This window comes from Egretta garzetta, unplaced genomic scaffold (genome assembly GCF_000687185.1).
Source record: "Egretta garzetta isolate BGI_Z169 unplaced genomic scaffold, ASM68718v1 scaffold304, whole genome shotgun sequence".
Lineage (NCBI taxonomy): Eukaryota > Metazoa > Chordata > Aves > Pelecaniformes > Ardeidae > Egretta > Egretta garzetta.
In genome coordinates this window covers 826,102-841,645 of record NW_009259421.1, presented here as the reverse complement: position 1 = coordinate 841,645, position 15,544 = coordinate 826,102, and the positions used below count along the sequence as shown (strand labels likewise).

The window sequence follows — 15,544 nt, the reverse complement described above, 5'->3', positions numbered from 1 at the left end:
GGGTTAATCCAGTTTCCCGCTGAAGTCAATGGGAAAGGTTTTACTTTTTGTCATCCAAGCCAGCAAAATTTAACTTAATGTCACAATTTCTGATCATCTCTTTGAAAGGTGAGTCAAAGTGACTCAACTTTAATCAATACCTGTATCAGAGTACCTCTGTATTGTGACTTGGCCTCTAGTCTTTTAAAAAAACAGAGTTTATTTCAGTGCTTTCAGTCCAAGCCAGTTTTCTTTAAAAAGGAACCCACCCAACAGCCAAGAAGTCATTAAACACAGTAGGCCAAGTGTCTTGCCTACTCACTGGAGCAATACTAAGAACATACTGGCTTTATAAATAATGGCCATCACCCTTATCAAGACAAAACAGACAGAAGTTGAGTCCAAAGGCTGTAGAAATAGCTGAGATTCCTCACCAGGCACAATAAAAGTGTTGGTATTTGAACTGATAGGTTTTCCATTCTTGAGCCAGCTGAGATCAGGAGGTGGAAAGCCAGTGACCTCACAAGTCAGAGAGATGAAATTATTCACTACCACAGTCAAATTCTCAGGATTAGTACCAACAACAGTTGGAGGAACTGCGGAGAGAAATACATGAATAGTATCTACCACAGCACCAGCAAACAATATTCCACAAGATCCTGATTTACTAAAATAAAGCTGAATTGCTAAGATTTGCCAAAGGGTCAAAGTTGCAAATATCTTTCACATCCTATGGATGGCTCCACTGCTTTTTGGATGTATCTGGAAATACAACTGAAGCCAATCTAATGGTCATTCTCGTTCCTGTAATTCACAAAAATTTCAATGATTTCATCTGCAGTCCTTCTGTGGTTGAGATTTCGGAAGGCTAATTAACCTATAAGAGATCCTGCAGTTCCTGACTAATGCGCTATCAATTTTAAAATGCTGAACTCATAGGACACTTGTTATGTAAGGCACAATAGATTAAATTTACCTTGTCAGGATATGTAGGACTAAGTATAATTTGTTCCTGATATTGTGTTGCTCCTATTTGCTCTGAAATAGTCCATTTTCTCATTATAGAGAATCAAAAAATGACTCCTCCTGACACAGTTCAGAGTTCTTTTGTTGAGCAGACAAACCTGTTGCTTAATAGTGAGCTAAGCACTTTAAAATTCTGGCATGCAAGCATTGCTCTAAGGGGTGCATTTTTATGCTTACAAGTCCCGGTATTTTTAAATACAAGAGTATTTTGGCATTTGACATTTCTACAAGAACTATTTAAAATGAAATAACTGTAAATCACTTCCTTTTAATAGACCCCAAGTTTTAGTTTCCATGTTTTTGCAGTGTGGATATATAAAACACTTAAGAGGAAAGCAAAAGCATGTTCTTGGCTCTACTGGGTGGAAAAACCATTCCAAAGAACACATGGAATCCTCTTCTTCAAAGACAGAAATGTTGAAGTATTTTGGATCATATCCACCAGAAATACTCCAGCTGCTTTCTGTCACTTGAATGACACAAACCAGTCATTAAGCCAAGTTTATTGTTCCTTTGTGGCACTGCAGAAACAAGAGGAGTCAATGTAAATGGGTGAATTCAGTCCATAGTTTTTAATTTGGAATAAATTAAGGTTATTTCCCCAATAATGAGCGTAAAATAGTTCACTAGAATAAATGGAGAATTCTGATCTGATGACATTTTATAGTTCTTTATATTTATTTACTTTTACAGTTACTTTCCCACAGATGTGATTATTGGCAGAGCAAGACAGTGGGCAATTAAATACACAGGGCCAAATCTGAGCTATCTTTTAATGAATTTTGCTTAAAACTATATAAACGGCCCATTTCAAATTCTGCAGCCTTCAGGGCGCATGCAAAGCACTCACAAATATACCACAGGTTATCAGCATACAGATGCAGTAAGGCGCTCAATTTTAATGTTCAGTGTGAAAATTACCTATTTATTATATATGAAGGTTAGAGGTTGAGATTTTAAAATGGGATGCTTATTTTCAATATTTTAGAAGGTTTTATTTTAGTTTTATTACTCACCTTTGAGACAAGAAGTGGATTTTTAACTTATTAACAGAGCATCATCTTTAACATTTTATTTGAATTTATGAAAGCAGTTCCATTAGAAGCATACAAAAATGCTGGAAAATAACCTTTTTTTGACACTGACAAAACAAAAGTCATGCTGCTTAGTGATAATGCATTTTCATCAGTGCTTCGCCCTGGGTGGTCCTTTCCTGAACAGCTATAGTCTATTTTTTCAAATGAAACTGCATTCAGATATTATTAGACCTAAACTGGTAATACTGTTGAGCTAGAACTGAAGCTTCATGCAACTACTTGTTTTCAAATAATAGTATTAGACTATAGTCATTATAAACAAATACCTTAAAGACAAGAAGTTTAAATTAGAACAGAAATGTAAAGCAAAGCAAAATATGTTTAGAAAACAGAACTCAAACATCAGGAAATTTGGATAGACTCTACTGAAAGAAAACAGCTTCTCAGAGAATTAATCCAGGGCAAATTCTTCCCATGACAACACTGGTTTTGGCTAATGGTATTACTGAGTAGAAAAAGGCACTATAAATTTGTTTCATTTACAATGTAAATTTTCTGCATGTCTGAATGAAAAAAAAAATATTTCTTCTGTATGTAATAACCCGAATCATCAAATTCTTTGGATGCTGGTACTGTATTTAAGCAAGAGAAGACAGCACTTTTCTTCCTAGTGTGAAATTCTAGTATGATTTCTAGTACAGAAGATTAGCTAGCTAACAAGGATGTGAAAAAGGATATTAATCATGTGTAGAAGACTGTGATGTAAGTCTCCAAATTGTACTGTGAAAGTAAGTAAAGATGCAGTTGCCAGTATTCCTCAGTAGGTTTTAACATGTAATGTGCAGATGATTTTGTGGGAGTGATAGTTATTTCATCTTCAATTTAGAATGGAAAGCTGAAAGTGGTGGGAGGAAGAGTGGTCAGAAATAAAAGGAGAAGTTCAGTGAACTCTGAAATGTTAATTAGAGATATCTGATTTTCCGAAGCTATCAGGAGAGGTAAGGGAAGATGGTGGAGAGACTTTTAATATAATGGAAAATATCTTAATTTCTTGATTGCATTTGGTTTAGACTTGTGATGCCAAAGGCCCAAATTTATTTTATTCCCAACTCAACAACAACAGAAAGGAATTTTAAAGGAGAAATTTAAAAAAAAAAAAGTTTTTACAATGCCATATCTCTTTGTTATCAGTTTGTAATTAATCATTTCAGGGCTTAGCAACACCTGCACAGTATATCACACATAGCAACTACACACAGCTCCCTTGATAATTTCCATCTACATGGAATGCATATAAAGAGCTGAAGCCATGTTTTGCCAGCTATGTTTTCCAAGGTACCTTAAACTTATATTTGATTTCTAGTACATCAGAATTTCCATTACACCCAGTAAGACAATTTACTTGCATAAAGCTAAGTATGTGCCTAAGCACTCTGCAAAAAGTAACACATTCAAGCTAAACTAACATTTGAAAGACAACAACCAGAAAATTATGGATTATTGCACTTACCATGAACGTTTAGGTTAAAATACTTTTTGGCACTTCCAGCTATGTTTTCCACAATGCAGACATACCTGCCAGTATCTGTTATTTGGGAATTCAAAATCTAAGAAAAAAAAACAGGATTGTTGTTGAGCTCATGTATAAGACAACTTACTGTTACAGCATCAAGCTTTGGAGTCTCCCAAAGACCACAGGTCCTCGGGGCCTTCAAGTCTGCAGGGGGTTTCTGGTTTGATTTGGTTTTTTTGCTAATGCCTTTGCAGTGTTATAAAGAAGCCAGTCTGAGAAACTTCCACTGATGCTACTCCTTTCAGAATCCATTATGCAACTCAAGCATCTGTTATGCATCTCAAACCTCCAGAAAAGTCAACATAGTATCTTTCACATTAAATTCATTCAAATTGAATAACAAAACAACTATCTACAAAATATTTTAAATAAAAATCTTAATGGTCTATATGTTTTTATATTTTATTGTATTCTTAGATCATGCTATAAAAATGGAGATAATTAAGCTCAGCTCTCTGTTTTAACAGTTTCAACCAGTATCACCCACTGATGGGGAGAATGCATTCTTCAGAATTCACTATTTAAATAAAAAGTACATTTTGCAATAATTAAACTCTGTTAGGGAAACTTGGACAAAACTGACAACAACAAGCTGTTCTCCACAAAAATAAACTTTATTTTATTCACTGATGTGGTTCACAGCATGACCCCACAACAGTTGCAAGGGAACTGCACAGGAGTGGGAAAAAGCAGCTGAGGGACAGGGACAAGAGATAAAAACCCCTTAGGTTTGCCGAACCTTATAGAAAAAATTCAGACTCTCATACTCAACAAATCTAAAAAGTTTTGTCTTTATGGGCAGCTTGTGTTTGCAAAGCTAAAAATTGATTATTCAGTAAGAGCTACCTGTAACCTCCTTCCATTGGACAAAAATGTGTGTTTGTCATCTTCTGCTAGGAGGTGGCCATCCTTTTGCCAGGTAATACTTGGAGAAGGGCTGCCACTTGCAACACAGTCCATCACTGCAACCTTGTTCACAAGCACAGTCACTTCTTCAGGCAGATCACCATCAGGTCCACTGATGGATGGCGGTACTACAAAAGAGCAAAACATGGTAAGAATACCATGTGTTAGTGTGTCTCTCAGTGTTTTTTGTTGTTTGTTTTTTTTTCTCTAAGATTGGCCACCAATCTTTTAGATTGGATTTCTATAAGAAAGTAGTGAAGTCTTCAATGAATACAGTGAAAGACAATAAAATCCCAAGAGTAATTCAGCTGGAACAAAACAGTGTAACCCAAGGGACTGCTGGAGAAGTATGGTTATTCACAGCAGCCATAAAGAATAGGTAAAAACTAATTTTCCAGCTAGTCCATCATGTTCTTTGCTGCCAGAACAAAAGAGGATTTCTAAGGCAGGCCCACTTCATAACAATAAATCAGTGTTTTCAGTGGTAGATACAGAAATAGAGGTAAAAAAAATAAGTCTTTCCCAAGGCAAAAACCTTGAGTACACCAACAGAAAACACAAGCAGCATACGAAAGCCTTCTGTGCAACATCTGTAAACAGATTGTACAAAATGAACTCAGCAAGCATTCAATGTTTGATCTAAATCATCCATTCCCTTACACCTCTGGGAGTTTTGCAGGAATTTTAGAAAATGATGAGCAAAATAAGGAGAGAGAAAAGTCTAGTAGGTTAGAATTTTGAGCTGGAAACTGTATAGAGAACAAGAGATACCAAGATAAAACGTGGATTTCTAAATATACTTTTCTTTCTGGTGGAGCGTGATAGGGATAACACAATTGAGTTCCTACAATAATTATGTAAAAACATACTAGACTAATAACATTAACACTATTTTCATGCAATTCTGTATATTTCTACAAAATTCTAGCAGTCAGTATAAGCACATTAATTTCACAGTTTACAAATATGCAGAATTCATAGATTTTAAAAGCATTAAGTAAACCTGAACTATAATGCTCTTTCGTTTCCATGGAACTCTTTTTTTTTTGGTCATCGAAAAGAAAAAATAAAGCAGGAAAGCTCACAGAGCACGCGGACATCATAATGAATGGAATCCTCCCCAGCTTCATTCACTGCCACACACATGTATCTCCCAGCATCTTCAGCCTGTACCCGTGGAATCTGCAACACTCTGCCTCCTGGAAGGAAAAGGAATTCAAGATTTAAATGCAGCATCAAGCAGTTTCCATCATTTCCACACCACATTTCACTAGAGACCTGAGCAAGCATATTTATGAATGGTCAGCATTTGTTCTGAATTATAAGTAACTAAAGACTTTTATTTCCTAGCTACTTTTTCTACTGGCAGATACTTGGAAATCAGCAATGTTCATACTGAAATGTTAGAAAAGAGCAACTAATTCCACAGAAAGGAATAATATTCTTCAGCAATAATGCAGCCAGACATTATCCTTCAATCAAAAATAGAAATATTTCTCAGCAAGTTGACAGAGAACTAATAGGCAAAAGGAAATATAAGCATATGATATTCTGGTAAAGCTGTTGCAAACTGAAAAAGATACACTTCTGAAGCTTATAGGTACATACTATATTCACTTTTCCCTCTGTTCCTCATTTAAGGCATAGCCACATAAATAACTTCAGAAAGAGAGGGCATATTAGGAATACATTTTGGGAGCGGTTGTCAGTGGTCTCCCAACACAGGAGCAACAGGTAGACAAAAAGACGTTATCCCCACCACTGCCCTTTACACACGCCATCCCAAACCATCCTCTGCACATAAAGGCTCCCTTTTTGTACTCTCAACATTATAAGCACCTCTCTCCCTTTCCCATATGAAGTTAAGTAAGAGCTCATGGCCATTTCTCTGCTGGAAACGTTACTTCCATGCCTCACTCCCTGCTTAAGAGGCTTTTCTATTCCAATTATGACTTTGCCAAAGCAAAACCTAACAAGGAAATAAATTGGAAACACATCAGAGGGAAGGTATCATTGCTGTATTTTAGAGTTTGCAACACATCATATGAAAGTTAAATGGTCACATTCACACCATTTCAGGAATTACTGTTTAAATGAAGGAAGGAAACAGCTTAAGTCCAAGGACTGGTAAAAAAAACCAAAAAACATTTCCAGTCAAGAAAGCCTGCAAAGAACATTAATGCAGTGTTTTGAAGGGGAAAAGTTTATGACCACACAAATGCTAGCACTAACACCATTCCTTGAGGTTAGAGAGTGACATTTTAATACTTACCTGGTAGTATTAGTGCTTTATCACTAGAGCTGAGAGGATAGCCATCTTTATACCACGTAAGAACTGGAGGAGGAACAGCATTGGTCTCACAGTACAGTGAGAGGGGATTGTTGACAATCACATCTTTGTTTTCTCCACCTCTTCCCGTATCTACTGCGTTACCATCTTCCCATTCTTTATAAGGCTTTTGGAAACTAGGAGGAACTACAACCAAGGAGGGGAAAAATGTTAGAATCTTTCAGCAGAAATAGCTAGTTTTAAAATCAAGAAATGAAAAAGATACTGTAATTGTTCAATAGCAGCAATAAAAATTAAGGGTATTAAATGAACCCCTCCCCCCAATTTAGACTAGCCAGGAAAATTCTAGTTCTTTTGATCAGAATGATCAACTGAGAAATCTACTGAATATTTTCTGAAGACTAATAAATAACAATGTAAGAAGACCTGCAACAAAACACAGAGGGTATTAATCAACAATAATACTTAAACAGTAAGCTATCTGGTTTTACTCAAACTCTAAGTTTGTCTACATTAATCAGAAATTACTAATGATTGTTTTCTTGTATTTACACAGTGTGTAGGCCAACAGGATGCTTACGTCTGGGGCCTCTAAGTACTACCCAAGAAAGATAAATAAAATATCATGCCTTAGTTTAAGCTAAATTAAAATTTTTCATGTAGTTTAGAGGAACATCAAAGTTACTATGTCATTCTGCTGACTTCAGAAACACTGCACGTCACAAAAATATGAAAGAAAGAAAACACTGTATTTCTTAAAGATGAGCAAAATACACATGAAATAAAAATCACACAAAACAAATGCATTGTATTAGAACAAACAGGTGCAAAAGATACAAAATTATCAAGAATTCCAACATCCCAAAACATTAGAAAAGGAAGCTATAAGAAGAATTTTATTGTCTGAACTCTATTTACCTTGTATATTTACATCAAATTCCACTTCATCCTCTCCAGCAATGTTGGATGCCAGACAAGTGTAACGACCCGTGTCTGATACTTGAGCCTCCTTAATCTGCAGAGTGTGGCCACTAGCTTGGATAATGACATGATCATCTGGTTTAAGTGGCTGTAATGTAATTTTACATGGAAATTAATACTTGGCAAAACATACACTAGAAATAGCCATATTTGTGGAAGTAATATGATGCCATGTCTCTTTTCGTCAAATTCAGGCTGTTTCAAAACCCTTCCTAAGGCAGTATACTGGGAGTAAGAGCATATTCTAGTTTTGGTATTTCCTCTGCTTTGGAACCACTACCAACAGAATATCCTTCAATTTCTGTTAATGCTTCCAGCACGGCCCACTTTCAATCTACACAAAGAAAGCACTTGCTTAGGACACCAAATGACTGAGGGTCACCACTTAGGAGACAATCCCAAGCCAAGTGCTCCTGGGGTGGCAGCCTCAGCCACAGGGGATACAGCCCAGCTCTTCTCTCATCTGCTCCTCCTTTCCCCCCTTAGACCAAAAGCTTTTCACAGAATCACAGAATGGCAAGGGTTGGAAGGGACCTCGGGAGATCCTTCATGAGTAAACTTGATTAAGCTCCAAGCTCCTGGAGGCAGGTTGCTTTTCATCTTTATCAGAAACTCTGCATCTTCATCTTTCTGATCTTGGCAGCTGGTCTCCCAAGAAGATGTGGTTTTACATCACTCCTAACCCCAACTGCAACTCTCTGCTGAAGGGAGCGATGCCATCACGATCAGGCAAGGGCTCTCATGACTAATCAGGCTGATTCAGTCCCTGAAACAAGACCCTGGCCAAGTCAATCAGCTGATGGAAAACCTACACACATAAAACTATCAGTTTTCTATGAGGTAAACAACTCCATCTAACTCACCCTACAGCCACACAAGCACTAGTATCTGCTGCCCAGCAAGGACACAGTGTGAACATAAAACAGATGCAGCGGCAATGCAGAGATACACAGGATTAGATGTTACTGTCCCTAGAATTTACATCACACATAACAGCAGAGACTACACTGATACAACCTGTGTTTCTCAATAATGAAAACAGAATGCATTAGGGAGTCAGCACCGAACTCCTGGGCCTGCAGGGGATGATTAATTTAGTCCACAGATGTGAGTGAAAGCCATTTACCCAGGGGCAACCTAAGAAAAAGTTGCTGCTCTGACAGTGGCAGGAAGCTGCTTACAGCCACGGTCTGTCTTTGGGGACCTCTTAACTCCCCCAAATGTAATTTTTAATTGGCAATACAATCAGTACACCCAGGAGATCCTAGAATTACAGCATATGCTCGAAACAGATGGAGGGTGTATACACAGTCCCTCTGTGACTCCAGGCTGTTTCTGCATGCTCAGTAAATCCAGGAAGAGCTGCTCCAGCTGCAGAGGTGCAGCAGTTTGCCACGTGATAAGTGCCCTACCAGAACCGCTAAAGCAAGAGATTATATTCTCCTTTCTTAAAGAAGAGTTGCACTGTTTCTTTTTTATTTATAGCCAGCCCCCAGCAGATTGCACATCAGTAAGATTCTGTAGCATTGCCCTTCCAAACTGCTTCTGCTCCAGAGCAATGTTGTTGTTGTGAAGACTGTGTGTGGCAGAAACCACGCCTCATGCACCCTAGCAGAGGATCCAGATGCTTTTGCGGCTTTGTGAGCTCTGCCAGAACCAAGTGGGAGGCTCTCTGCAACTTCTGCAAGGGCAGCACTTAGAGGAACCAAGCATGGGGCCATTCTATAACAGGGCCTTTGGGGACTTCACACAACAGCATGGGGACATGTGCTCATACCATGGAATGTGACTGCTAGGCAGGACCCTCCCCCTTTACAGCACAGGCCAGTGGCAGGCCCTGGTAACTCCAGCACTTATGTCTTGGTGGCACTGCCAAGCACCCACAAAAGAGCAAGGTTGTCAATTTGAGGAGGTCTAGCCAACAGCAAATATCCTAAGATGCGTAAGGTGTGATCCTGCCAACAAGACAGTGGGAAGATTACTTCCTGCTGTCTTCAGCAGTGCAAGTGAGCCTGTTATGCTGCAGGAACATTCATTAATAGTGACAGTGAATATGCAGCTGTTTCTGTACAAAATCCACCCATTAGAAGGAATTAAGTCTGTGACTGGCCTGTCCATCCTTGTACCAGCTGATGGCAGCAGCAGGAACGGCATGAGCTTCACACTCCAGGGTAAGGCTGTGGTTTACTTTGATCTTCACTTCTTTAGGCGAAAGACCCATCCCTGAGATATCCCCTTTGTTGATGGTGGGTGGAACTGTACAAACACAAAGGGACCGAGAGGGACTTTCATGACTTGCTGTCTTATGCAGCATTTCAAATTAACTGGACAAAGGGAAAAACTGGATGATGACCTCAGGGAAAGCAAGTGCATTCCCCCTGTAATCTGCTTCTTCCCCATAGCTGAATTTTTATTTTTATACATATATATATATATGTGTATGTATTTTAAACTAATTTTAGTATATGTATTACACAAAAATATATAAACCTGTTTTCAACAGTTTTAGATATGTAAACCTGACTATAGCCTTACCTAGCTATAGGACTTTATTATGTGTTTGCCTTGAATCTATAAAGTTCAGTGTACTGCAGTCATTAAAAGGCATTTTAATGGAAACTAATATTCTCAGAAACATATGTTTGAACCGAAGTCCATGCTCAGAGTAGCTGGTCAAAACTCAGCATTTCCATTCCATTGAAACCCCAGTGTTGCAAAACCTCGTTTCTTTCTGAATCAGAAGGAAAATGGAACATTTCAAAATTCTTAAGCTACTCCCCACCGTGGTCTCAAATATTTTAAATTATTTTAAACGCCTTCAAAGCATTTTTCATTCTTTGTTCAGTGGGAAATTTTAAATTCTCCGTAATGCTTAGAGTACCAAAATAACTGACAGTTGCAATGGCATTTGGGGGTGGGAGGCTTTATGTTGCTACACAGCCATACGTCAATAATGAACTCTTTTGTCATCTTCTCATTATTCCAAATCCAATGGGGCCTTATTAGGGACTTAGTGCAATTAAAATAACAGCACAGTTACTGTGAGGGAGTAAACCAAACTCCAATTCAGAATAGGAAACAAAACAAAAAAAAAAAAAAAGGTGAAAAATCATGCTTGACTGAGCCCATAATGAAGAGTTTGAGCACTAAAATAGAGTATTAGGCACAGATGCTCAAAGGACAATGCGCTGACAGGAAGCCTTGAATGGGAAAGCTTTGTGCATATGGTATTTTATGGAAGGATGCAAAAATAGTATCCTCCTGGTTTACCTTACTCAAGAAAGTTTCCCACTAGATGTTATGGGTCCCCTCCCCTCCTTTTTTTTTTTTTCCTAAAATAGTTTCTTTGCTCACAAGATTCTCTGCTCACATCTCCCATTGTGCTGCACTCAAATCATTACCAAAAAAGCATTTCAGAAGAAACTGGAGTTCAACGTTTCTTAAATGCCTTCCCCTGTGTGGTACCAAGGTTTGTAGCTCAACAGCAGTATTTGTAAAGAATGCATCAGGAAACTTTTCTAGTGTCTTTCCTCAAGCAATACCATGAGCTAATGCAGATATTTGCAAAACAAAGCTACTAACAGAATTCCTTGTATTCACCAGTATAGGTAACACTGCAAAGGGGAAAAAAAATTAAAAATAATTTGAAAAAAATAAAAGGGAAAATAAATTAAAAAAATTTGGAAGTATTTCCATACTGTAGACTTTCACTTCATAGTGTTTCAAAGTTTCTCCAGCCTCGTTTGTAGCTATACAGGTGTATCTTCCAGCGTTGTCATCCTGTGCATTCAGAATCTGCAGGGTTCGACCACCTGCCAAATGACATCATTCTTTAATAGCATCTATGTTAACTCTTGCTTCCCAATTATTTAAATAGTTTCTGCAGCATATTTTCAACACTTTGGTCCACATTCCGCCCTTAGATGAGCATGAAAAACTGATTGCTTACCACCATGTACACTGTGTAATAAATGCACGCATAATTTGCATGAGTGCTTTGGATCACAACTACTTGTTGGTTACAGATTCTTGGGAAATTTGTTAACATAGTTCTAAGCAAGAGATTTCTTGAAGATTTTTAGATAGGAAAAAGTGATTTAGGATTCTGCACTTCATTCACAGAAAAAGGGAAAGCAGTCATAATCAGTAAGACTAAATGAAAAGAGCCTATTCAACATACGGGGTGGATGTGAGCTTCTGAACTGCTTTCCAGTGCAGTCCTTCCTGTGAAAGAGGCCCTTAAGTTCCTCTGGAGAACAGACAGAAGCGACAGCCACAATGTGAGAAGAAATGTAAACATTAATGAATCAGTAGGATTTAAGACTTCAGGTGGCCTCTACAATTTTGACATCCATCAGTTTCCTTCCCATAGTATCCTGTTTATTTACAATTTATAAGCTCTGCATTCTCAGGGATGAGTCACTATTTAATTTGGCTGCAGCTCTATTCAGACTTCCTAGAAATCGCGCCCCCATGTATTAATTCAATTCCTCGCTATCAATATTGACTTATTCTTTCTCTCAGCACTTGCCCTTAACAATGCTAAAGTACTTGGTCATCTACATTACTTCAGTGTTACCAGAGAAGCTTGTTCCCATTTTTTACCTCCATAGATGTGCTAGCTAAGAGTTACTCCACAAATTAAAAATGCCAAATTACTGATGACCTATAAAAACACCACCTCATTCTTTTTACTATTGTTGTTGTTTATCTCTCTCTGCATCTAATTTCCATACTTAATTTCAAAGTACTTGCACTCATTATTAACTCCAGTTACCTTTTTGCCACCATTTAGCTTTACGGAACAAAAGGATAAATACCTAAATACAAATAGAATACAAGTAACTAATCAGTTAATTGTGAAGCACTTAAAAAATACTGGAATAGGAAGTGCTACAAAGTACAAAAATGGCACTTAATAGAAATATATCCTTTGGTTTTTCAAAAAAAATTCTGTAATGGGAAACTAAACAGTAAAAGAATAAAGTGTTATGTATCTCTCAATAACAACAAAAAATTTACCTGGCAAAATGCGGATGTTTCTGTTTGATTCTAAAGGATTACCATCTTTCAGCCACGTGATTGTAGCTGGAGGATATGAGTAAGCCTCACAAACCAGTGATGTTGGGCTGTTGAGGATAACAGTGACATCTTCCGCATTTCCATGGCTATCTGCACCCACAATGGTTGGAGACACTAGGAACAACAAAATGAATTAACCCGAGGAAGGACCTTTATGAAAAGACAATTTTCTATTCCCTGTTCAGTCTAGGAATCTGGTTGCAGCCTTGAATAGCTAGGAGGTGCACTGAAATGCAGGGTCAGACAACTCTTTTGTGTTTTGTTCTGAAGTTAACGGTCAGCCTGTGTCAGTGGATTCCACCCACCCTTAGCCTTTGTCAAACACAGGTCACCAGGAAGCCAGCCACCACTTCTTGCGCAGCAGCTGGCAGCCCTGCTGCTTGATGATCCTGTGAGCAGGAGATTGGTAGGAGGCGTGAGCCTAGGAAACGAGGATGTGGAAAACAAACTCACCATTGTTTGCATTTGGTTATGCAATAACCATCATGAAAAAAAAAGAGAACTGCAGATGGTTTCAGCTTGTATGAAGAGATCACAATCTGAAGTGCTCTTCAGATACTCCTTCCTTGAATCACAATAATCCAATGTACTGACCTGCTCACTCCATACAGACAATGTCCCATTTTCTAGCTCTATATTGTCTAAAGCATAGAACTGACGTTTCTATTAAACTACTATTATTTATCAATTACTAAGCTAGACAATTTTAATTGTAGACACGCAACTTAAGCATTCCTGTGATTAAAGTACTACAAAATTCCAATGTGATTATCTGTTTTTTTCCTGAGATTAATATTATTCTCTGCAAGAGTCAGCCCAGCTGTCTTACCAAGTACATTAAGACTGTAACTTTTGCTCTTATCCCCAGCTGTATTGGATGCAATACATGTGTATCTCCCTGTGTCAGTGACTTGAGCATTGGTGATTTGCAGGAAACGCCCACTGGACAGAAACTTGTGATCTTCATCCTCAATTAGAGATTGCCCATCCTTTATCCAGGTGATCTGTGGTACAGGGTTCCCTTAATTGAGTGAAGAAAATTGCAGATATTAGTTGCTGCATACCCTCTAGGATACGCCAAGATTTCTGAAAAACAGGAAAATATAGATTCAGATGCCCTTTTAAAATATAGCCTTTAGGGAGATGCTTTGGAATAAGTATTCTAAAGCCTTCAAACCTCCTGAAGTAATACACACCCCCTCTTAAATTCTGCAGGCCTTTAGAGAAGAAATTATCACAGCAACTATCCTCTTGGTTACAATTTATGAAACCTTTGTAAGGAGGAGTGCTTAATCCTACTATAAGCACTATGGTTAAATTTAAAAACTCCACTGAACTGAAAATTCCATTAAAAACATGCTGTTCAGAACCAATAATGACTGATGCCATGGGTTTGATCGGTAAAGTAATATTGTACACTTTTACCTATCACTTCACATGTTAGGGTAACTCTGTGCTTCTCTCTCACTTTCACATCTTCCGGTTTATTTTCACCCACAATCCCTGGAGGTACTAAAACCAGAGAAGACAACAACATTAGTGAGTATTACTTACAACCAATTTAAATACAACAAAGACACACTCAGGCCATATCTCAACATACACTTCCCTTAATCACATCAATCAATGAACGGCCCAGATCTACCAGAAACAGGTCCAGATGTGAGACAGCATAGAGCTAACCTGCCTGCACAACAGATATGCACCCCTTAGCCATACAAGTCCACACAAAGGGCAAAGGAGGACCACAGACTCAAAGTACTCACCTCACTTAGTCTTCAGAGCTAGAGAGATGCTCAGGGTGCTGAGGAGTATGGTCTGGAGGGCAATATTTCCGAGTATGGTCAGTAGGGCAATGGTGACGAACACTGATTAGCGAGGCCAGGTTTGATTTTATGCACCAGCAGGTTTTATAAGTTACAAGTTCTATCAGCCATATTAAGCAGCAAGTGATCTATTTGTTCAAAACTATGTGCTTAAATTTAAGAGTTGTTTGCTTTCCAACAGTAATTGAAAGCATCTATCTAGAATTCTAGAGAAAGAACTGATTTGTAAGAGTGAGCTTGTCTATTCACATACCATGTGTGGTTTTTTTCTCCTTACCAGCATGCTCAAAGCAATACAACAGATTACCAACAAGTGGATGCTGTATAAAAGCATACATGTCTTTTATGCAAATAGAGCTAATTCCATACAGGCAGATGAACAAACTACATAGGTCTAAAGGCATCTTGCTGTGGTACAAGCTACGTTTCTCTTAGGAAACAGAAGACAAAACCATACCCTTATGTCCTGGTTTCAGCTGGGATAGAGTTAATTTTCTTCACAGTAGCTAGCATAGTGCTGTGTTTTGAATTTAGTCTTACAAGAATGTTGATAACATACTGATGTTTTTAGTTGTTGCTAAGTAGTGCTTAGACTACTCAAGGACTTTTTGAGCTTGTCCTGCTCGGCCAGGTGCATAACAAGCTGGGAGGGAGCACAGCCAGGACAGCTAACCCAAACTGACCAAAGAGCTATTCCATACCATATAACGTCATGCTCGGGGGGAGTCAGTTGGTTGGAGAGTTGCGGAGTGATCGCTGCTCAGGACAGGCTGAGCATCGGTCAGTGGGTGGTGAGCAATTGCATTGTGCATCATTCTTTTGTATATTCTGTATATTCTCTTAC

At 38.3% G+C, this 15,544-nt stretch overlaps 1 protein-coding gene across 1 annotated transcript in view; it reads right to left on the bottom strand.

Moving 5' to 3' along the window:
* HMCN1 (hemicentin 1) overlaps positions 1 to 15,544 on the bottom strand; it is a 174,676-nt gene that overhangs the window by 51,027 nt on the left and 108,105 nt on the right. The window contains 11 exon segments of the mRNA XM_009636917.1: positions 414 to 575; positions 3,553 to 3,649; positions 4,462 to 4,649; positions 5,607 to 5,720; positions 6,794 to 6,997; positions 7,730 to 7,880; positions 9,903 to 10,048; positions 11,491 to 11,604; positions 12,815 to 12,988; positions 13,704 to 13,895; positions 14,300 to 14,386. Of these exon segments, the coding sequence (XP_009635212.1) occupies positions 414 to 575; positions 3,553 to 3,649; positions 4,462 to 4,649; positions 5,607 to 5,720; positions 6,794 to 6,997; positions 7,730 to 7,880; positions 9,903 to 10,048; positions 11,491 to 11,604; positions 12,815 to 12,988; positions 13,704 to 13,895; positions 14,300 to 14,386 (1,629 nt within the window).